Source organism: Anolis carolinensis, chromosome 3, assembly GCF_035594765.1.
Source record: "Anolis carolinensis isolate JA03-04 chromosome 3, rAnoCar3.1.pri, whole genome shotgun sequence".
NCBI lineage: Eukaryota > Metazoa > Chordata > Lepidosauria > Squamata > Dactyloidae > Anolis > Anolis carolinensis.
Window position 1 is genome coordinate 126,342,612 of NC_085843.1, and position 24,893 is coordinate 126,367,504.

Consider the following 24,893-nt stretch of genomic DNA (forward strand, 5'->3'; position numbering starts at 1 on the left):
AGGCTCTTTTTAATCATTTTAGACATTTCAGTTAGGGTCAATAGTATTTTCTCTAGTATGATGTTTTTCATTACATGTTGGGAATTTGATCAGTGCTATATGCTGGGCAGTTTCTTTGCCCACAAGAAAAATGTCAAATGCTTTGTAGTTCACAGTGTCATAAATGTCCCTGTCGAACGTTTAACGGCTGCCTTACCCAACTGTGATAAGAAGGGAAAGTAAAACAAGAGAAACTAAATTTAAGATCATTATCTGGCATAAATATTAGCAATCATCAGTTTAATCATAAGATGAAAGTGATTAATCAAAATAACAGACTTTGCTAAGGCCATGAGGCCCCCTGTCCCTCAGAAATGCTGCAATTAATAATCTGAACTAGATCTTGAAGTGAATCAGAAGCCAAATTCACTAGTTTCTGTCAAAAGACTAAATCTTAATATTTGCTGAACTTCTAGCTGAACTGGGGAACTCATAGCTTAGGCCTGTTCCTAAAGTTTTTAGATTAAGCCCTATAGCTCCTTTAGGCCCCACTTACATAGCACTTTTGAAAATGGTCTATTAATGTATCAGTAACTACCACCTTGACAAAATCAAAAAATATTTGCATAAAGCAAAACAATAAAAACACGCAGAAAGAAAGCTCCCCTATTGCCAGGTATGCAAGTGGGATAAACTGTGTTCTATTTTCCACATCTTAATATGTACATATGCCAAATGTAGGAATTGCCAAGTTGTACTTCAGGATACACTATATCTTTTATTATAAAATTCCAATATTGATTTTTTGTTTTATGTTTTAAACTCAATGCAAGCAGATTTGTTTTATGTTTTAAACTCAATGCAGATTTGTAATCTTGAGTTTTGTGGATTTTATTAAAACGTTCTCTCTCGCAATCTCTAGGTCCTCCAGTGGGATTCTAGGGTCAGCTTCCAGCAGAAGTTGATTACACAGTACTTCTGGAAAACTTACAAATTCCAAGAGAGGTATTATCTCATCTAAAAATTACAGCAATTTCTTTATTTGTGGTTTCTCACTTTCACAGAGGTACTGTTTCCTTAACTGTAGCTAATAGGAAGGGCTGGCTGTATATGGAAACAGGGGGTCCCGTATTACATAGTTCTGGAAAACGGAATGTTCAAAGAGAAGATTCTGATAAACTAAGGAACTGAAAAACAAACAAGTCAGCACATACTATACCTGCAAACCCAATACATAGACCAATGTCTTGTTCGTGATGGAAAACTGGCCTAGAATTTGCGTCACTTGTACTCTTGGAATGGAGCAATAAAATGGTACAAAAAGAGCGAATACAGGGCCCAAGCTGTTGAGACAAAATACAGTGCAAAAATGGGATGTCACTAGAACGTTTGCAGATATCTAAGTATCTTCTACTTGATTGGTTTTGAATAAAGCAAACACATTCTGCTGCCTTTTACAATATTAAAATGGTACATCAATATTGTTTAAATCACTGCTTCTTAAACTGTGGGTCCTGGCCCCAAACGGGGTCCCGAAAAATTAGGCAACAATAAATCTGTTAGCAATAACATTCAATGTTTACAGTGGCCTCTGCAAAAATGCTTCATCTGTACTTCATAAAAAGGGGAAATCAGCCTGTTTAGCAAGCCTTGGAAATGTTGGTTTATTATCAGTAATTTTTTGATTTGTGTATGCATTTTATATACCTATATATACTTGGGGTCACGTAAACATTTCTCAGGTAGAAAGAGGTCATGAATGGAAAATGTTTAAGAAGCCTTGGTTTTAACCAGAGTTATGAGCATAAATAGAAAACTCTTATTCAAATTAGCATCAGGTGCATACTAGCAGAATGCACAGGGCAGGTACATCGTCAGGGAAGTATATGCCTCCCTCCTATGAAACCCACTGACTCATCATTAATGTAAAGCTTCTGTCACCACAAGACAAGGCCTGGAGAACTGAGGCCACATTCACCCCTTAACTGGCAGCTGCCATCCAGCACGGTAAGGATGGAGGGTTCTTCTGATCTGTTCCCTGATCTGCCATTTTCTTGGGTATATTCATGCTGCAGTGTGACCAAGAAATGGAAGCTAGGATCATAATCTATGGCTCTCGTGTAACACATGTATTTATGACATGAGCGGAAGAGAGATATTTTAATACAAAATTTACAGTTTATCTAAGATAAGTGGTAAAATATTTTTTGTGGAAAGATGCATTTCTTTAAAATTACAGTTCAGAAACAGAATTAAAAATAATGATATGAGATTCAAAAAGTGAGGTGCTCGAATTTTAGCATATGAAGATTCACACACACAGGGCCCCTGCAAATAGCAACACAATAACAGTGCTATTATGTAGTTGATGGAATCTTACGACAAATTTTTGTGCTTTAAAGTCAGACCCACTTACATTTTAGGCAAGCTAACTTCACTGACTAATCTGTTCTAGCATCTGTCTGATAAGGGTTTACAGATTAATGTCCCATATCTTTCTCAAAGTGTTTGAATCAAGCTATCCAGACACAACCATATATTATAGTTATGTATCTGTTAAGGACAGGGCTTCTTGCAACTTAAGTTGCCAGCATAACTGGATGGGAGCTTTTCATATTTGATTAATTTTGTCAGTTATAAAACAGAAAATACTGTGCAAATATGTACATATTTTAAGCAGAGTAAACACTGGCTCTTACTTCCATTGAAACAATTACCAGTTAATGCAAAATATAAACAGTTGTCTAAAAGAAAACAATCGCATTCATAAGATATAAAATATTATAGGGAGACATTTCAGTTAGGATCAATAGTATTTTCTCTAGTATGATGTTTTTCATTACATATTGAGAATTTGATCAGTGTTATATGCTGGGCAGTTACTTTGCCCACAAGAAAAATGTTAAATTGATTTTTAAATGTAACTGAGTTGTCACGCCCAACATTCCCTATTATTAGCTATACTGGCAAAGGCTGATTCCCACCCATTATAATCTATATATATAAAAGAGTGATGGAATCAGGGCACCGGACAAAACAGCAAAACTACAGGCCCCCAACCTCGAAAATTGACAACACAGCCCATCATCCACGCCTCTAGGTTGATACAACAAAAAGAAAAGAAAAATAAAGCCCTAATTAGATAGAGAGAAATAATTTTTTTATCCAATTGCTGCCAGTTTAGAGGGCTAATCTCTGCCCACTTGGTCTCCTAGCAACCAAGGGACAGCCAGGGTTCAGTTACGGGACAGGCAGACTTAGGCCTCAGGCCTTTCCACAGATTATCTAATTTGCACTGGATTATATGGCAGTGTAGACTCAAGGCCCTTCTACACAGCTATATAACCTATTTAGAATCTTATATTACCTGCTTTGCACTGGATTATCTTGAGTCCGCACTGCCATATAATCCACTTCAGTGTGCATTTTATACAGCTGTGAAGAAGGGGCCTCATATAATCTAGTTCTAAGCAGATAATATAAGATTATCAATATACAGTAGAGTATCACTTATCCAGCATAAACAGGCCGGCAGGATAAGTGAATATGTTGGATAATAAGAAGGGATTCAGGAAAAGCCGATTAAACATCAAATTAGGTAATGATTATACAAATTAAGCACCAAAACATCATATTATACAACAAATTTGACAGAAAAAGTAGTTCCATTCGCAGTAATGCTATGTAGTAATTACAGTAGAGTCTCACTTATCCAACATTCTGGATTATCCAACGCATTTTTGGAGTCAATGTTTTCAATATATCGTGATATTTTGGTGCTAAATTCATAAATACAGTAATTACTACATAGCATTACTGCGTATTGAACTACTTTTTCTGCCAAATTTGTTGTCTAACATGATGTTTTGGTGCTTAATTTGTAAAATCATAACCTAATTTGATGTTTAATAGGCTTTTCCTTAATGCCTCCTTATTATCCAACATATTCGCTTATCCAACATTCTGCCGGCCCGTTTATGTTGGATAAGTGAGACTCTACTGTACTGTATTTACAAAATTAACACTAAAATATCACAATGAATTTAAAACACTGACTACAAAAACATTGATTATGAAAAGGCAGACTGCATTGGAAAATCTAGAACATTGTATAAGCGAATGTTGGATAAGTGAGATTCTACTTTAATATGAAATAATTACTGGGATAGAATGATGCAGAACAATATAATCTCTAAAACCAGGACAGTAAATAAAGACCAATAGTCTGAAAGCAGGGAAATTGGAAATTCCACAAAGGAAACAATCAGGGCCAGCTAACACCTCCCAAGAAAGGATTCTTCCAGAAAAGAAGCTGAGAAGGGAGTGAAGCACTGTGTATTACCAAAGTCATTATTATTACTATCATTACTATTATTATTATTATTGTGTTGCGGTCAACCGTGAAAATGAATACAATCTGGCTCCAAGTATTCAAAAACACTAAAATCAGAATATATAAAAATTAATGTGGTATAATAAAACAGAACAATACAATCTCTAAAATCAGAACACTAAATAAAGAACAACACTCTGAAAACAGGGGATTTCCACACAGGAAACAATCAGGGCCAGCTAACACCTCCCAACAAAGTATTCCCATCATCAAACTCTGGCAAATCCTCTGTTTTCTCAGGGCCACAGACAGTAGAAGCACATAAAATATCGCAAACAACACCACTCTGAAAACAAGGGAATTCCAGACAGGAAACAATCAGGGCCAGCTAACACCTCCCAACAAAAAATTCACTCAGGGAGGAAACAACCAGGCTTTAAAGCTGCAAGGCCATTACATCCTAATCATTTTTCTTAATTGCAGCATTCATACTTGCCTCCAACAGACAAAAAAAAAACAATCAGAAATATTGTATATTCACAACCTTTAGGAAATAATATCCCCTGATCGCGCAGCGTGTTAAAGCGCTGAGCTGCTGAACTTCTGGACCTAAAGGCCGCAGGTTTGAATTGGGGGAGCGGAGAGAGCCCCCACTCTTAGCCCCAGCTTCTGCCAACCCAGAAATTCAAAAACATGCAAATGTGAGTGCATCAATAGGTACTGCTCCGGCAGGAAGGTAATGCCGCTCCATGCAGTCATCCCACATGACCTTGGAGGAGTCTACGGACAACGCCGGCTCTTCGGCTTAGAAATGGAGATGAGGACCAACCCCCAGAGTCAGACATGACTGGACTTAATGTCAGGGGAAAACGTTTACCCTTTACCTTAACTACCACCAATTCCTCAATACTTTATTTCCCATACCACCATACTTCGCCACAGCAGTGGGTTATAATAATGAAGAACAATAACAAATTATGAACTATTTACTATATTAACACACTGCAACAAAAATATTGTGTTGCTAACTTAAGATTTTTCCTTGTGTATAAAGACTGGAAGATGATGCACAAAGCCATGGCTCATACCAGCTGCCAAGCTCTGACTCCGATGGTGAACTAGTGAGTTTATGTTTGGTAAAAATATTTAAGGCAGACCTCCTCCTCTGCTGTTCAACCTTCCACCACTCTTAATAACAATTCTACTAATCTTGTTGACTGACTTTGCCTGATGCAGTTATTTGTCTCAGAGCTAGCCTAGAAGCCTGAAGCACATCATGAAGGTCAAAATCCTTATAATTTCTCTTGTAGATGTCAACACTTATTACAGCACTCTGCAAGGAAGAATCCAGTGCCTCCTTGTGCAAATTCGTTTTCTGGCTGCACAATAGCCAGACGGTTACACAACTCAGTCCCCTTCCTGTCCCAAATATCTTCAGGTTGATCATGTGTGGGTGTGTACCAGGAAAACGTCTTTCACCCATCATCCCCTCAGAAGATGTTGCTCTCATGGCCTTTTCCCCATCCCAGATGGGATCTCTGGTGTAAATATTTGAGCTCTGTTAACATCCAAGAAAATTCTGGATAAGGAATGTTGATGGAGTAGTGGGAAATCACAGTTGCCCTATCAGTAGTTTATGTAAATACATCCTTTGGATCAGGCCCACACAATCTGTGACCCTCCAGGTGTTTGGGACTCCAACTCCCAGAAGCCTTAGTCAGCTTGACCAATGGTCCGGAATTCTGGGAGCAAAAGTTCAAAATACCTGGAGGGCCACAGATTGTGCAGGCCTGCTTTAAAAGTACATTTGATCTTCAATATTTGAAAAACACGGAAGAAACTTCTGATTCCAATGTAACAGCCAGACTAATTTGAAAAATAAAATCCCCTATCGGCTCCCAGCATCAAAAAATTATGCTTTCCCCCCATTTCCTATTCGTTTTGTTTTCCTTTGGAAATTTCTCATTTGAATGAAAACCAGAAAACGAGAGACAAAGATGATAGGTCTGTAAACCCTTAGAAAAACTGTGTGTTTTGCAAAAGTTAAATAGGAATAATTTACATTTATAAAGATATTAGGAACCAATCAGAAATCAAGTTTTTCCAACACTGCAACTTCCTATGAAGAAAAGTTCCACCTCTTGAGTGTCAGTTTTTAAAAGTGTCTTTTTAAAAGTCACAGAGCTCGCAATCTCTCTCCCCTTTGCACACATACTTAGGCCCCATCTACACTGCCATATAAAATCCAGATGATGATGATGATGATGAGGATGAGGATAATAATAATAATTTATTACCTGCCTCTCCCTGTGGCTCAAGGCGGGATATAACCGCATTAATACAAGAGATAAAATACCATCAAAAGGCATACGTACAGCAAAATACACAGAGTTAAAATACAAGTTAAAATCCATTGATAAAGTGCAGGTTAAAATTCACAACTTAATAATGACTGAATAGGGCTGCCTTCAATTGCCTTTTAAATTCTGACAGCTTGATCTACCTTCCTTGCTGCCTGTGTGTCTTTAAAAATGTGGCTCCATTCATCTTCGTTTCTGCAGTCCTCAATAACTACTCTTCTCTTTTGTGGGTTACCATTTTCTGGTGAAACTGCTCTGTGGGAATATTCCTATTGACACAACTGACTTGTGGGAAACCTCATTGGGCCAGAAGCTACTTATGTACTGTACCTTGCTAATGTGGCCTAAGGCTGAAACAACAAGCTAATGCCTAAGAGAAGGACAAAAGTAAAATCTTATCTCCCATTTTACCTGTGAATATCATTTTTTTAATTATTTAATGTCACAGACAGAACGCCACCAAATAAGGTTCAACACAGTTTATTAAAGTTACAGAACCAAAAATGCCCGTAAGAAACAAAAGGGCTAGGCAAACACTTGCCTTCGATATGAAAAGATACAAAAAAAAACTTTGCTGGAACTAAAACGGTTCAAAAGATAAACCGGATTAAACAGGAGTTTAATCCGGGTTAAATCAAAAATGCTTACTTCAGCCTGGCACTTTAAACAAACAAAAGTTGATAAACAAAGATTCAATGAAACACAAATAACTGGCAGCAGATTCCTCTCTGCTACTCAAAAGCTACGATTGAGTAACTAAGTTGTTACTCCTCCGTGCAACGAGCGAACTCCGGGTCCAAACACATCAATCAGGGTAGCAGCGGTCAGCAGGGTCCCAATCCGGTCCAAGGTCGAAAGCCAGGTACAGACGTCTTTGGTTCACCAGTTCCACCGATAGCCACAGAAGGGATAGTCCGAGGTCGAAGTCAGTCAGTCAGTCCAGCGTCAATCCAGAGTAGGCAATTAATGTCCGTCAAAAAGACGACGGAGGTCCAAGCTATCAAGATTAAACACAAGTTGCACAGGAAAAGCCCACACAGTTTCTCCCGCCGTCTATACCCAGTGTCCTTGGTAACTTACGTATACAGCAAACGAATCACACCCGTCTTCAGGAAGTTCCCAACAAGAGCCCAAGCGTTCGTCCAGATTACCTTGCCCAACGCAATTAGCCCTGGATTCTAAACCCCATTTTATGCCAGTTCACAACTCCTCATCGCTATCAGCTGTTACCCTAATTCCAGGTGCCTCATCATCATCATCCTCATCAGAGCTAAAACACCTTTGACTACGCCCCACAGCATCCCCAGCTGTGGATCCTGTTCCATCCCTCCAACTCGTCCACGGGTCCGATCCTGCAACCCGCCAGTCGCCTCCCACACTATCATTGCCGGTGACACCCAAATCTTCCCTCACACGAGTCCATTCCATGTCATCCTCCTCAGAACTAACCATCTCTTCCTCCATTCCCTCGGTAAAACCCTCAAAGGAGTCTTCGTCCGTTGGTTCTGCAAATAAGTCCCGCAGCCATTTCCTTTCTCGCTCCTCAAGAGAGTCTGACTCTCGAGGAGTCTTACGACCACGTCTCCCAGTATCGGAGCCATAAGGCTCAACCATAACATTTAATTACTTATTAATCGCCCTCCATCCACGATGCTCTAGGCGATTTACAAGATAAAATTGTAAAGGATAAAAATACATACATACAAATATTGATTAAAAATATTAAAATAGATTAAAATATACCATGTTTTTCAGTAAGCCACTGTTAAAAAACGCATCACATGTTTTCTAAATGAATGATGTATAATAATAATGGTGAAGATGACAAGAAGAGGAAGGTGATGGTGTAGGAGGAAAAATAAGAAGAAAACCCACAATATTTTCATAATGAAGGCAAGGTTCCATAACTGATTCAATACAGTATGGGATTGTCCCCAAAACTTTTTTGGTGGTCTACATGACTAATTATTATGACTTCATCATATGTATGTTTCCTCTGTTTCGGCCCATTTCTACACACTTCAAAAACAGACTCCCATTGAGCCCATCAAATGACGCAGGATTGCTTCTGGTGGTTGCTCATGGGACTCCGTTTCCACAGTGTGTAGAAATGGGTAGATTTCAAGGATGAGCAGAAATCCACTGCTTTTCCTGCACACAGAAACTCTTTAAAATGAGCATTTTCCATTGTGTTAGGAAGTGGTGGAAGAGAAGTTAGACAACGGATGATGATATAACCGTGGAAAGTAAAAGACGGAAAACCAAAAAGACTTTCATCCCTAATACCTTACTTTAGAACCCTTTCTTGACTACCCTATCCTTTTCCCCCATGACCCATCCCTCCCCCTTTTACCTTCCCTATTTCACCCTTCCCCTTCCCCTTAAAGATCATTCCTCACTGTGTTCCCCATCCTGTACCCATTTCCTTGTATCTTTTTAACTATGTAAAACATTCTGAGAAACTTGAATATAGTGGTGGACTTGTTCAATTACTTGTGACATTTCTTCTAGGTGTTCATCTGGTTTGCTAATGCTTAGTGGTTTAAAAACTGTGTGGGTCCCATTGAAAGAAATGTTTTAAAAAGAGTGCCTGTTTCCTTTAGTGTAGGTGAACATCTCAAAAAGGACACCTGTTTCAAAAAGTATTACTGAAATGGTTGAATTAGAAAAGGGAGGAGGCAAACCTGTGTGATGGAGCTGAGTAAATTTTCTGTCTTCTTTAAAGATAGAACCCTATGAAATACCATGCAAAGAAGACAATTTTACCTGCTACTCCTCCCCCCCCCCCCCCCGTGAGATTAAGTCCTTAAACTCTGGGATACAACCCCAGATGGGATCCCCTTAGCTCAATGTCCTGAAAAATTTGAAAAGTTCTGAATTTCACCTAGTGGCTGTTTAAGACATTTACACAAATCTGTTGTGCAGTGTTTTCAGTGGTCTCTGCAAAAGATGCTTCAGCTGTACTTCATAAAAGGGAAAAAACAGCACTGTTCTATTTTCCGGGCGGAGGTCAAAAGGGCACACTAGAGAGAGAAGGACAGTCTATTTTACGAGGGAAAGTTGAAGGAGAAAAACATTCTCACTGGTTATTCCCCCGCCCCACGTCCAATTTCATAAAGAGGGTTGTTTCCACGATGGGGACATGGTTGGGGGAAATAACAGAAAAACAGATAAAATGGTTTTCCTTCTTCACTTTCCACTACCCTTCTCTCTCTAACGCCCCCTGGTGGCTCCGCCTGGATAACGGAACTGTATTGGAAAAACAGCCTTTTAAGCAAGCCTTTCAAATGTTAACTTGTTATGATTGTTTGCTTTTATGCCTGTTGGACTTTCTGTCCCATATGTAAGCCGCCCCGAGTCCCTTTGAGAGATGGTGGCGGGGTATAAAAATAAAGTTATTATTATCATTATTATGAGTAGATATTTGATTCTGGCTTGACACCAGAAATTACATTGTCAGAAAAGCAATGTCACCAAGAAGCTCAGAAGCAAAATCCGTATTCCATTGTGGATGCAGCAGTTGCGTATTCAAGTGTGCATTGTGTGGACTCTCCACAGCAACTGAGCAGTGAGTCGACTTTATTTGGACCATTTAGACCCACCACACATGGTCCTTAACACAACATCTTATTTTTAAAAATGATTAGCTGAACAGTGATCAGGAAGATGATTAGGAGGCCAGATAAAGCAACTACTTATCCCACCGTACCCTTGATCATTGCTGTTTTACAGGATTAGTGAACAAAGGGTTCAATTTAACAAACTCAATTTAGAATGGCCTTTAAGAATTTATTACACCATGAACTCTCTTTTAAGACAGCTGGGAGCAAATTCTGTGATTATGTATCATAAGATTGCTTTTTAAGGGTTAAAGTACTATAGAAGAAGGAACCTCATAATGAAGTATGAGGTCAAGCTGTCTAAGCTCCTTCAGTAATGTTTAAACATTTGTGCTATTATTCTTTCCAAAATACAGGGTAATGATCAGCAGGCTGACTTGGTGGATATTCTAATGGGCTGGATCTCACTGTAAGTGTGTGATTAAAGCTTGAATGTCAAATCCTACAAATCTAAAGTAACACACCAAGGGAGAAAGCAGTGATATATAAAAACATTCAAATATTTGATGTGTCTCTTTATGTGCATATGTATACATGCATGCATCCATCTTCTCCTACCATAAATGTAATCTCAAATAGTAGATTCCAGCCATAAAGAAACTGCGTGGCATTGAAAATTGTATATTTGGCTCTAAACATAAACATTTATATAAGCTAACATTGTGTTGTTGAAGGCTTTAATGGCCAGGATCACAGGGTTGTGTGTTTTCCGGGCTGTATGGCCCTGTTCCAGAAGTATTCTCTCTTGACGTTTCATCCTCATCTATGGCAGGCATCCTCAGAGGTTGTGAGGTATACTTATACCTCACAACCTCTGAGGATGCCTGCCATAGATGTGGGTGAAATGTCAGGAGAGAATACTTCTGGAACATGGCCATACAACCCAGAAAACACACAACAACCCTAAGCTAGCATTATTTGAATGTACTTGAGTGCTACTAAATTCAATTATTTTAGTGGTATTATAAAGATGATTTACTGGAAAGAACCAGAAACAAGCACTTTGGAATTTTACACAGAATGAAGAGCATCACAGACATGAAAACCAAAGGATTTTGTTATAGTTAATCAACTGTCAAAATGACTATAGTATACATTTTGAATCACGAATACTACTGCCTGTGAGAATTTTTTAATGAGAGCATTTTATTGCTCCCTATAAAAACAGTTAGAAAAATATACCAAACATACTAACAAATTTCCATAAACTTAGCTAACCTCTTAACTCTACTGAGTAAATGGACAAATCTGATTGAGGACTACATAATATTTATAACTTTCATGGACTAAGAACTACACTGACTGCATGGAATTTACTCATGCAAAATTCCCCCGCCCTCAGTATAAAGAGAAGTTTCAGGGAAATTAGGCTTGTAGATACCCTGGGTAATTTCCTCTAGTAATGCTATCTTTGTCATCTCACAGGTACAAGCAGACAATACAACCTTTTGGAAATGCAAATGAGTTTCAATTTCTTCATGTTTTGCCACAAACTCCTGAGAAATTAGATTGTATCAGTCATTTTACTCCCATTGTCATACCAGGGTTTCATTTTTAAAATTCTATCTGTCCCATAGAGCCTTATATTTAAGTAAGACATAAATGCTAGTTTTCTGTAAACAAAAGTCGTCAGTGATGCTACGTGCTAACTCAAATCTTACACGGAATTGCCAACAAACTCCCAGTTTTCGCCCCAATGCTAGCGAGAAGCAACCATGAAAACTATTTGCTCAACTATGTATTTAAGGCAAACAATTAACACAATAAAGCATCCTGGGTACAAGTTAACTAGCAAAGAAAGTGGGATGATGGTCATATTGGGAGTCAAAGCTCTTCTGGACTCTTGGACCAGTTCTTAAACATGCTTCTGGAATGAGCTTCGTGTATTCCACGGAGACTGGAACATATTTAGTCCTTTTTTTATACTGGTTTTAAACCACTTCATTAGTTGTGTTGAAATAGCACATTCCCAGATTAGTTTAGTGTTTACACCTTATTTTATTTTTTAGATTATTTAATATTCAATGTTTATTTTACTTGAGTGATAGTTGTCTTTACTGTTCTAATGTAGCACAAGTCCTATGTAAAATATAGTACGTATTTTTGACATTAATACTGAAATCTGAAATATATACAGAAATTCTTTACTTTGCTGATATCAGACTTTAAAATGTCTATCTCTTTTACTAAAATGAAGAATCTACCACTACACAACTTCAAAATTTGCTGCATCAACATAAAGAGTCAACTACGTTACCACACTTCCTAAATACCAAATCCTGTCCGATCTTGGGAGCTGAGCAAGGTTACTATTGGGATGTGAGACTGCCAACAAATATCAGAGTTGTAGACTATATTCCAGTAGACTGGACTGACAAAATTACCTCTTGAGAATTGATTGCCTAAGAAAACCCTGTGAAATTCGTGGGAGTCATCATAAGCTGACAGGCAACTTGAAGGCACAGACACACACATACCATACCAGTTTCTCTCAGTGTTACTCTGGGCAGAGAAAGATGTGTGAGATGTCAAATGTTTATGTATCCACCCAGTTTGGAAGAGTGTAAATATCTTGCTTTATCCCTCTTTGACTAAGGTAAACAGATTTGCATTGTTGTAGAATGGATTCAGACCCCATGGATAATTCTAATCATTGAAGAGTATTAAATGGTTCCATGCTGAAAGAGTACAGAATCAAGTGTGCTCTTCTAAACAGAGCCAAAAAAAGCGAGCTGGAATAAAAACAAACATAATGTTATAAAATGAAAAAATGTATTCATCTTGCACTGTGGCATTTTTCACGCCAATGAACTTTACTGTCTATATTAATGGGAAAAATCCAATTTTCCTTCAATGGGAAAGCCACCAACAACCAAATGGTTGGTAGGTTTGAAAAAATAGCACAGGTCTTTTTTTCTGTTCTAGTATGATAACATCATATTAGAAAATGGGATCCATTTCTGCTTGTTTATAGGGGAAAGCTCTTAACATAGTCAATTTTTCAATATAGTGTAAATGACAATGTTGTACAATGACCTATATTGTGGGTCAATTTCTATGTATATTCTTCAGAAGAAAAGTGAATATGAAGGACTAAAATTTCCCCTTACAGTATACAAGCACTGACAGAAAAAGAAACATATTGAAGAGAAGTAATGATCACCACCTGCCAGGAAGAAAGACAAATGTCTAGAGACACTGATGAGAATGAAAGAACTTAAGATTCAAAACTTTTATCATCTGTTTTCCTTTTACTGGTAAAACAAGACCTCCTCCTCATTTATATGGGAGTAGGGATGATCCGGAAGAAGAAACATATAGCTAACACCATGACACCTAACTTGGTCTTGGCAGAACACAGGTAGGAAAGTACCACCTCTCTTGCAATGATAAATGGTTCAAGGTGGTGGCTCATAAAAAAACAGGTCAACAGACAAAGCTGTGTGTTAACTTGCACAAAATGTTATCACTTTCAACTTACTTTCATGGAACACCACATCTTGTCATTCTATTATTTAAAAAAATCTTGTGAAGCAAAAAAATTTTTCTACAAAAGCCACAAAACTTGTAAGTCTTTAAAATACCACAGGGCTTTTGACTAAAAAAGAACAATGAAACATGCAAACTGAATAGATGTTCTCACTTCCCATATTTTTTTAAGGTATACTTCAGCTATAGGGAGGGGAAATGCCATCAACACCATAAAAGGCTAGTCTGACCTAATCATTCTTAAAAACAACATGCAAAGGGGAAACAGCCACATATGAAATGTGCGGCAAATACAAACACATTGAGGATTTCATGAACAGAAGTTGCGTAAGTACCTACAATATTACATGTTATTTCCCTGCACAAAGACAATTAATTGCTTTAAGAAGCCAAGAAGGAAATTAAGAACATTTCTCAGGCAGCAGTAATTAAGACAGATTTCAGGACTGCAGTCCAGTCCAGTGCAACAGAATTCATCAACACAATTTCTGTGTCAGTGACAAAGATGTTATTTATGTTACTTAGCTCAAGGGGATAGAATCAGAAGGGGAAAAGGTATGCCTAAAACAAAACAAAAATGTTTTACTTTTTAAAAATCTCGTAGCATTAAAATAAGTGTTTTGGGCTTTTTAAAAATATACTACTTGGTAAAGCCCTAGCTCATTTCTAAAGCGGTTCTGGAAAAATCACATTCTGGTCCAAGACAAGTATTTAGAAGACAAGAGACCAGTGTTTATAGGATAGGAATACTTTTTAAAGTATTCTTTAACCACTGTTGATGTTTAAAATATGTGCTATTTTAAATTCTAACTCTGACAGGCATTTCTTCAAAAACTTTTTTATTTCATGGATTTTTACTCCTCTAAACAAAAATGTTTTTTTTTGCTATATTGTGTTCAACTGTTAGAAGGGTTTTTTTTTTACATGCTTTAAGTCCTTCTTCCACTTTAATTAGAATATTGTTTTATAAAGTCCAAACTTAAGCAGGTTTACTCCAAGTCATTCCCACTGAGCTCACTGGATCTTATTCTTAAACAATTGTGCATAAGATTGTAATCCCAGCCATTTGCCGAATATATTTTCAGAATATGGTATTCTTTATGTTAAACTACCCTGTTTCCCTTAAAATAAGACATCCCCAGAAAATAAGACCTAGTAGAGGTTTTGCTGAATTGCTAAATATAAGGCCTCCCCTGAAAGTAAGACCTAGCAAAGTTTTTGTTTGTAAGCATGCCCGCTGAACAGAACACCAGAGCATGTAAGATTGGTAAATGTATGTATTATAGAGTGTTGTACATGGAAATATTGGTAGTAACAAGAAATTCTTGATAGGATTCAGTTTGTCTGGTTATGCTGGTTTGTGATGACAACTACTGTACAGTATATAATAAATGTTCATTTTTTGTTCAATAATACATGTGAATTCTTCTTCATGGAAAAATAAATCCCCTGAAAATAACACTGTCTTATTTTCGGGGAAACACAGTAGTAGAGACCCTATAAAATTGGCAATGTCAGTAGTATTCTATTTATACAGAAAAAATCACAGTGTTTTCAGTAGGATTGATGTTTGGTAAATGTGCACATGGGTATTACTTTGATAACAGTCATCTTTGTTAATCGCCTCTGGTGTGAGAGAATTGGCCGTCTGCAAGGATGTTGCCCAGGGGACGCCGGATATTTTACCACCATGTGGGAGGATTCTCTTATGTCCCCACATGGGAAGCTGGAGCTGACAGATGGGAGCTCACTCCGCTGCCTGGATTCGAACTGCTGACCTGCCGGTCAGTAGTCCTGCCGGCACAAGGGTTTAACCCATTGTGCCACAGAGGGCTCCTGACATGAAAAAAAACTTTCTTAATAAATATTGCAAACTGCATTTTTACAAAACATTATGCCTTGGGCTTAAACATGAAATGCACCAGTAACATATTCAGTAACAAGTAGCTCCAGGCAAATAATTCAGAAAACCATATTACAGTAGAGTCTCACTTATCCAAGCCTCGCTTATCCAAGTTTCTGGATTATCCAAGCCATTTTTGTAGTCAATGTTTTCAATATATCGTGGTATTTTGGTGCTAAATTAGTAAATACAGTAATTACAACATAACATTACTGCGTATTGAACTGCTTTTTCTGACAAATTTGTTGTAAAACATGATGTTTTTGTGCTTAATTTGTAAAATCATAACCTAATTTGATGTTTAATAGGCTTTTCCTTAACCCCTCCTTATTATCCAAGATATTCACTTATCCAAGCTTCTGCCGGCCCGTTTAGCTTGGATAAGTGAGACTCTACTGTAGTTCAAAAAATTTAACAGTGATAAATCAAGCAAGTTATTGTTAAGCTTTTCACAAAATTATAGTTTAATTGTTATTGTTGTATGCCTTCCAACTTTTTGGGACCCTAAGATGATCCTTTCATTAGGGTTTTTGGGGCTGAGAGAGCGTGACTCGTCTAAGGTCACTTAGTGGGTTCCCATAGCAGAGCACGGGATCAAAGGCTGGTCTTTAGAGTCATAGTCCAACACTGAATTACTACACTATGCTGGTTGATATTTAATACATGCAGAGTGGATGCTCCAGGTTCAAGTCAGCAAGTCACAGTATTATGCTCTTCAAATGCCATACATTTTAATACAACATGTATCACGAAATGCTTCCACGTATAAATAAATGCTTGTCCAATTGAGGATGGAGAATCTTTGGTGCTACAGCTCCCAGATACCCTGCTCATTTACTATGCTTGGTGGGGTATTTGGAAGCTGAATTCTATGTAGGTCATCCTATCCTCCCATTCATAATAATTTATTTTCATATCTATTTCGTGCACAATATTCTGCTATTTTAGCAGAACTTTTATGTTTAGTTTATTTCTAAAACGTTAAAATGCAGGTTGATTTTCTTCTACTCTGGCTGTTTTTTTCTGTTAATATGTCACAACTTTACTCTTCTTACAAAATGTACGGAAAATACTTAATTTTTAAAAAATGGGTATCTATCTTGGGTTCAGGTGGCTCAGAACAGTGTAAGGATACTCACTGCCTCACTATAGCCTTATAATGAAGAAGGCATTGGGATCGGAGGAAAGGGTTTTAACCGATCAATAGCCTGTGTATTGGAAGATCACTGACATAACTCCTATTTCCACAGATTCCCTGCCCACCCAGGGATAGAGAAATGTATGGCAGTTTCTAGACAGATAAGCCCCTAACTAGATCAGAGTTATTGCTATAAATGAAACAAACCTGGAAGTTTGAATTTAGCTCAAGTTCCATTGCAACAACTGGAAATCCAGAAAATTAGGACCACATACCAATAAAATACACAAAAACTGTCAGGAACAGGGGGGCCCATGCTTCCTATTAAAAAATTCTGGCACTTGAAAGAAGAAATTGGGAGGAGTTAGAAAAGTCTCTTCCTTCCTCTTTCTGGCATCTGTTGTTCTTTTTCTAGTTTTCTTCCCCAAGCTAAGTTCCTTTCTGTTCTTTCCAGACAAAAGAATCAAATCAACAAGATGCAGGACAATCAGTACATCCTACATATCTTCTATATATATAAAAGGAGAATGGCATAGCTCCACCGGGCAAAACAACAAAACTAAAGGCCTCCCAACCTAGAAAATTGACAACACAACCCCTCATCCACGTGTCTACATTCTTACAAACAAACTACACATCCCTAACCTCCATTGGGCCAAAAAAACCCCCAAAACCAGAATGCACTCCTTTGTGACCCACCTTGATTGACACTAAGCAGCCTTGCAGCTTCAAAGCCAGGCTGCCTCCTAGGCCACAGCAAAAAAACAAAAAAAAAACCCACTTCAGTGTGGATTTTAAACCATTGTGTAGATGGGGCCTCATATAATCCTGTTCCAGGCAAACCATATAACATTATCAATATAATGTATAATAATTACAGTAGAGTCTCACTTATCCAACGTAAACGGGCCGGCTGAACGTTGGATAAGCGAATATGTTGGATAATAAGGAGAGATTAAGGAAAGGCCTATTAAACATCAAATTAGGTTATGATTTCACAAATTAAGCACCAAAACATCATGTTAAACAACAAATTTGACAGAAAAAGTAGTTCAATACACAGTAATGCTATGTAGCAATTACTGTATTTACGACTTTAGCACCAAAATATCATGATATATTGAAAACATTGACTACAAAAATGTGTTGGATAATCCAGAACGTTGGATAATCGAGTGTTGGATAAGTGAGACTCTACTGTACTGTGCTCTAATAACAATACACAACAATATAATCTCTAAAATCACGACACTAAATAAACAACAACACTCAAAACACAGGAGAATTCCACACAGGAAACAACTAGGCCCAGCTAACACCTCCCAACAAAGGATTCCCTCACGCAGGAAGCAGCCAGGCTTGGAAACTACAAGACCATTCAATGCTAAACAACTTAAATAATCACACCCAGCTAACACGTCCCAGTAAAGGATTCTTCCAAGTACTAACCAGGCAGACCTTGAAGATTCAGGCCTATTCAATGCTAATCAAGGAGATCCATGGCACCACCTGCCTCAACCAGACAACAGTTCTTTCTACCACACTGCACGTTATTCCACACATATATCAACCCCTTTGTGGCCCACCTTGATTAACACTAAACAGCCTTGCAGCTTCAAAGCCAGACTTTGGAAACCACGAGGCTACTCCATCTCATTCAACCTGGCCTAGCAAGGATACCCTATGTAAAAAACAGCCAGGCTTTGAAGCAGCAAGGCTATTCACTGCAATTCCAATTGGCCACAGCAATGCGTGGCAGGGCACAGCTAGTGTTTACTAAGAAAGAAACTGCATTATGTTCAGTGGGCTTTTTCCATGAATATCATGCAAAGGATCACAGCTTGGCTATGAAACTAAGGCTGGATCTACACTGCCATACAATCCAGTTCAATGCAATTAATCCACATTCTGAAGTTGTATTATATGGCAATGAACATCCAGTGTTCGAGGTCTAAGTCCTGCAGAACACCGTAAGGTTTCACATTGAATAGGCAAAGATTGAGCTTGCTCTTGAAGGTACATCACAAATCCCATAAGTTTCCAGAGAAGAAAAAGAACACATCCCATCAGCAAAGGGAGTTAAAGAAATGCAGAAACCATCTGACAACAAACTGGAGCAATATCCTGTTTATAATAGTACTGCCCACAAAAAAGCTATGAAATACTGATGTTAGGCAATCTGGATTGCTAGCCACAGAACATACTGGTCTCAACCAAGTGTAGAACCTCAAGAAAGTCTAGAGGTTGAAGGCCACACAGCCATTTCTCTTGCCTCTACAAGCCAGGAGATTTTATTTTTTTAAAATTAACTTTAGACTCTGTAGGTGAATAAACATAACACTGCATCTTACTTTTCCATTACTCCTACTCCACACAGCCAAGTGAGGACAGTCTACTGTTTAACACAACAAGTTTTAGTCATGCAGTGTGAAGAAATCACTGGAGGAAAAAGGGTGCCCTAAAAAAATTAATAAATAAAAAAGCAATATAATATGGTAGTTAGTAAAAATACATTTTTAAAAAATTGAGAAATAAGGCGAACGCTCAATGTGAGAGATGTGATTTTGCACAGAGGAAAGAATAGTAAATTGGCATGCCACACCCATGGCATGACAAAGTATTGTAAGTATCATACAACAAAACACAGTGAAAAGTATGTATATAATACATATATTAACAATCACAATTTATATAAAGAATAATGTTTGTTTCAAGTACACTACACTACACTGCTGAACTTTTACCTATTTTTGTACACAGTCTAAAATTCACTGTGTGAATGTAAAGAAACAATTTTGGAAAGAGTAAAAATCTCCTATTTTACTACTTGGGACAAGAAGAAGAAGAACTGTTCAAAAAAACTTCACACACAAAACGACACACTCCTTTAAGGAAACACAAATCCTTAGGCACAAATAATTCTAGAGAGCTTGGTAAATATGAGTGGTTGATGTGTTGTCGAAGGCTTTTATGGATAGAATCACTGGGATGCTGTGAGTTTTCCGGGCTGTATGGTCATGTTCCAGAAGCATTCTTTCCTAAGGTTTCACTAAGGTTTCTATGGCAGGCATCCTCAGAGGTGGTGAGGTTTGCTGGAAACTAGGCAAGTGGGGTTTATATATCTGTGGTGGGCAGAGCCGGCCCTAGGTATTTTTCAAGTGTAGGTGAACAGAATTTTGGCGCCCCCCCCCCCCCCAAACCAATCACTGAAAAATAAAAGCATTGGATAAGCGAAAATGTTGGATAATAAGGAAGGATTAAGGAAAAGCCTATTAAACATCAAATTACATTACGATTTTACAAATTAAGCACCAAAACATCATGTTTTACAACAAATCAACAGAAAAAGCAGTCTCAACTGCGCCCCCATATGTTTTGCGCTCCAAGCGACCGCTTAATTCGCCTCATTGTTGGACCGGCTCTGGTGGTGGGAGAAAGAACTCTTGTCTGTTTGAGGCAGGTGTGAATGTTGTGAAAATATATTTATGTAAGAAAATTCATTATGCCTCCTTCTTGGATTATCTTGCTTTCTTAGCTACTCCCAACTATCTCATTTCCATTTACTTACTGCTACCAACACATAATTGATCCTATTCCAAATACTAATTTTGCTTAGTAGAGAAAGGATATCCCTCTTGTAGCTTCAGATTTTAATTCTGCATGTATTTCCCAGTGTAATTAATATTTATCTTAAGGTAACAGTGCATAGTATTTGTTCAAGTTTAAATCTCTTTATCTTAATATTCTCTATCAATACTACTATAGGTAGTTGTTTTAGCATTATTGTTATTTTGTGAACTGTGAGTTATTGCTATGCTTCTAAATTGTACTGTGTAACTGCCTGAAGACTTTTTAAAGCATACAGTCAGGACATAAACAACCAAGGTTTTCCAAAATGCCACACTTCCCAATTAGAAAGATGTAAACAAACAGAAATAAGATTACCTGTATTCATTAAAAATATTTTAATTGAATTCCTTCTTCTGTATTCTAGGCCTCCTAACTTCCTGGCAGGACACAAACTATGGCAACACTCTCAGCCACAGTTGCTGCCACATCATATCAAGCTAACAATACAACCTGTGACCTATATGAACATAAGGATTCAGCACGGATCTTTCTACCTGCATTTTACAGTGTTATCTTCATAGTTGGAATACTTGGAAACGGACTTGCTCTCACTGTGATAATTAAAAACAGAAAAAAGATGAATTCTACCACTATTTACTCAGCAAATCTTGTTGTGTCGGACATCCTATTTACTACAGCTTTACCTACAAGAATAGCGTATTATGGACTGGGCTTTCATTGGCCATTTGGAGAAGCATTGTGCAAGCTCACAGCTCTTGTCTTTTACATCAACATTTATGCAGCTGTGAACTTTATGACATGTTTGAGTTTTGACAGGTTTCTAGCTGTGGTTCATCCTTTACGTACCAAGATCAGAAGAGTGAAATGTGCCACATATATTTGTGTTTTGGTGTGGTTTCTTGTACTCGGACAAACTCTCCCATTACTTATGAATATGATGTCACACGACGAAGGAAGTAAGATAACATGCATGGAATATCCAAACTTCGAGAACATGATTGACAATCTCCCTTGGATCCTCCTTGGTGCCTGCTTACTGGGATATATAATTCCCCTTGGGATTACACTAATCTGTTACTCTAAAATTAGCTATAAACTCTGTAAAACTGCAAAGGGAAACTCTATTGCTGAAAAATCAGGAACAAACAAGAAAGCGATAAATACTATTATTTTTATCATTGTCGTCTTTGTCATCTGTCTCACACCATACCATCTCGCCATTATTATACATATGATTAAGAAGCTTGTGCTTCCTATCATTCCATGCAGCCAGCAACAGCTCTTCCAGAAGACTCTCCATTACACAGTATTCCTGATGAATTTGAACTGCTGCTTTGACCCTTTCATCTATTTCTTTGCATGCAGAGGATACAAAAGAACAATAATGAAAATACTGAGACGACAAGGAAGTGTATCAGTATCAAGTGCTGTCAAAACAGCTGCTGATGAAAGCTCTCGTGACATTGGAGATACACAGCTGTCTCCCCTTTCAACATGTGGCAGTTGGAAGCCACCGAAGGAACATTTAGGCACAAATGCTGCTTGAAGCAGAAAAACTGACATCAGTGAAAGTCCCTTCAAGAACTGAATATTGTGAATCTTGGGACTGGATGGTCGGTGGATCATGTGGCACATGCTGTAGCAGGCAAACCAAAAAAATGAACAGCTAACAATTACTTTGCTTTTTTACTTTGGTTTCAGACAATGTTGTCATCGTGGAGCGTGATAGTGTCCTGCATATTTCTGTTTTTCAATCTTAGTAAGCCAAGTTGTTGATGAATGGTTTTATGAATTAGTTACCTAACAAACAAATAAATATATATTAGATTGAATGTCTCCATTTCCCACAATCTTGATTTCTATGGCTGGCATATAGGAATATAGATAAGGAAACATTTGATGTTGTTTGACTTTTCATGTATAACAAATGATATGAAATAATTTAATTAGGAAAAAAGAGTTTTCAAGAGAAAGCATCCAGACTGTTTTATGTCCCTTTCAATATATTATTGAGGAACAGCAGCACTGCTTCTTTTCAGTGTACAGTAATATAAGAGTTGTAAATGTTTATCAGTATAGTATTGGTATCCCTAGGTTAAATTCACCAAATGAAGTCTCTCACTGGGTAAAACCAAGAACAGCCACCACCAATTCTAACTTCTATCCTGATGTTCATTCGCTCCCTAGTTTTGCAGGGGGTATTTATACAATTTCGCTACATGACTTCTCAATATCCGTACAAGAAATACAAGGGCATGTTTTGTGCATATCCAAGAACGTGTTACGCTGACAAACATGTGTTACACTGAGATAGGCAACAAAGCAATCAGAACAAAAGCATTTGAAAACCAGGATATCACTCAGGAGACTTTTTTCCTGCTATATAAGCAGTCTGTGGTCCAAATAAAAAAGACCTCTCTTCTTTTAGAATCCAAACAATACAAACCTAGAATCATATAATAAACAAAAGGAAGGAGTGGGTGGGTGCTTACACATCTTTAGCAACATCTGCACTCTGAAGTTCTTTGTTGTAATATATATTTACTTTACATACTGGTTTGTTTTTAATTGGCTTTCATTGTATAACGTTCATTTGTATGTTTCTTGTACGTATGTGCTTTCCTCTCTGAGGAGGATATTTCTTAGATCAGGATAAAATGGTTTGTTTGGAATCCTTAGCATACGTACAGAGAGTTATGTTTCTGCAGCAACCAAACTAAAATGGTTTTGCTGGGATAGAGAAAAGCCTATGAAATGCCAAAACTAACAAATATGCAAAAGAAGAGGTTATCTCTTTCAGACTGGTGCTATTGCAGACTTTGAAATGTCAGATTAAAAACTGTTACCCTAAAAAAGTCTTTTAAAAAATCAATCATACGATTTATCCAGACAGACAAGAATTACTTGAGGTATGGGATAGTTTATGTTTTTACAAACACAATTGTTGTAGGTATTAATCCCAGAAAAAGAAAAAAATTAGATGGGATTCAGATGGCACAACCTACTTGTGATATTTTAGGGGAAAAAATCAAATTAAAACTAACTGATTTGTTTCATTACATGAGTTGTCATACTTCTTGATTTTATAAATAGATGTGGAGTGGTAGCTCAAAACAATTGTTCTGTCACAAACAACAAATATGGGCAGCTGCTTCTGCAGGTGTGCAACACTGGCAGAGTTCAAAAGGACAGGAATCAATGCTCTTGAGTTTCTTTGCAGTTTCCTCCTGCTTAACAACAATGTGCAGACATCTACAACTCCTCTGTATATTCATGTATAATTCAAGAAAATTTAGTAAACCTTGGACAATTTATCTATGGTTCAATGTGAGTACTGTACCTTAATTCTTACTAGAAAAAGAAAAAGAAAAAAGAAGCCATCCCAGGAAAACAGATAAGAAGCAGTGACCTCCTTTACTCTCTGTATCATGGTGCCACTTCTCATCTTTTTGAGTGGCTGGACTGGAGATGGTGGCAACAGCCAAGGACAGCTGGCCTCCTGAGGTGACATTGGTGTTTTCTGCAAAATAACTCTCAACCTATTAACAGGTCATATCAAAATCCAAAATTTTAACCCATTGCACCACTGGGGGCTCCACAGTCCATGATAAAATACTCCTTTCAAACAGTGTCGTAATACTAAACTCCATGTCATTTGGACCTTCTTTGTGTGAACATATATGTATATGGCTATGTGGGGGGGGGGGGGGACGACATCTACTAAATCAGTGGTTTTCAACCTGTGGGTCCTCAAGTGTTTTGGCCTACAATACCCAGAAATCCCGCCAGTTTAGAAGCTGATAGAATTTCTGGGTGTTGAAGGCCAAAACATCTGGGAACCCACAGGTTGAGAACCACTGCACTAGATCAATATTAATTTCTATGTGCCATATTAAAAATTACCCTTGCATTACATATGTATAAATATTCTAATTCCCAATAGTTCTGTATCATTTTAAAACATATTAATAAATTATTTTCTTGTTTGTACTTCATAAACAAATGTTAGTTTTGCACTCAAATACTAAAAGCCACACACATTTACATCTAGTAAATATCCGTGGGGCAGTTCATGTGAGGTCAGCTACGTGTTTTCTAACTCATGCAAAATAACAAAAGTAATTTATTGTATTTATTGTGCAATTTGTCTAAATGCTCAATTATTTATGAACATTCCCTTATATCATACCATCTTGGCTCATTGCCCAAAGAGTGGTAGTAGAAAACAACAATACATTTTTGTAGAAACAATAAACAACCATCTGAATTTGTTCTTTTCTAAAATCAACAGTGAGAGAATAAATCATATCCCAGGACTGGTAATTATCAAAGGACCATTATTATAATCTTGTGGAATGGGAGGTAGTGATACAGTAGCTTATGACTGCATCCCATAAGTCCTGTTTTTTATTGTTATAAATACAGGCTCCTCTAAATCATGTTATCTTTTTGGATAGCTTTACACAGAGACTACAGAACA

General features: G+C 37.6%; 2 protein-coding genes across 5 annotated transcripts in view; one reads left to right on the forward strand and one right to left on the reverse strand.

Annotated features, from left to right (window-relative positions):
* ubac2 (UBA domain containing 2) overlaps nt 1-24,893 on the reverse strand; it is a 114,195-nt gene that overhangs the window by 53,034 nt on the left and 36,268 nt on the right. For both annotated transcript variants that reach the window (XM_062975481.1, XM_062975482.1), the window contains exon 5: nt 1,199-1,322. In XM_062975481.1, coding sequence (XP_062831551.1) covers nt 1,199-1,322 — 124 coding nt within the window. The remainder of the gene's footprint in view (nt 1-1,198; nt 1,323-24,893) is intronic.
* Nucleotides 917-23,472, forward strand: gpr183 (G protein-coupled receptor 183). Of its 3 annotated transcripts, none has more exons than XM_008106956.3 (2): nt 917-984; nt 20,817-23,472. In XM_008106956.3, the coding sequence occupies exon 2, from the start codon at nt 20,847-20,849 to the stop codon at nt 21,957-21,959; it is 1,113 nt and encodes a 370-aa protein (XP_008105163.1). In that variant the 5' UTR covers nt 917-984; nt 20,817-20,846; the 3' UTR covers nt 21,960-23,472. The 3 variants fall into 3 exon arrangements, with proteins under 3 accessions (XP_008105163.1, XP_062831550.1, XP_062831548.1); XM_062975480.1 differs by lacking the exon at nt 917-984 and adding an exon at nt 10,187-10,196; XM_062975478.1 differs by lacking the exon at nt 917-984 and adding an exon at nt 11,745-14,108.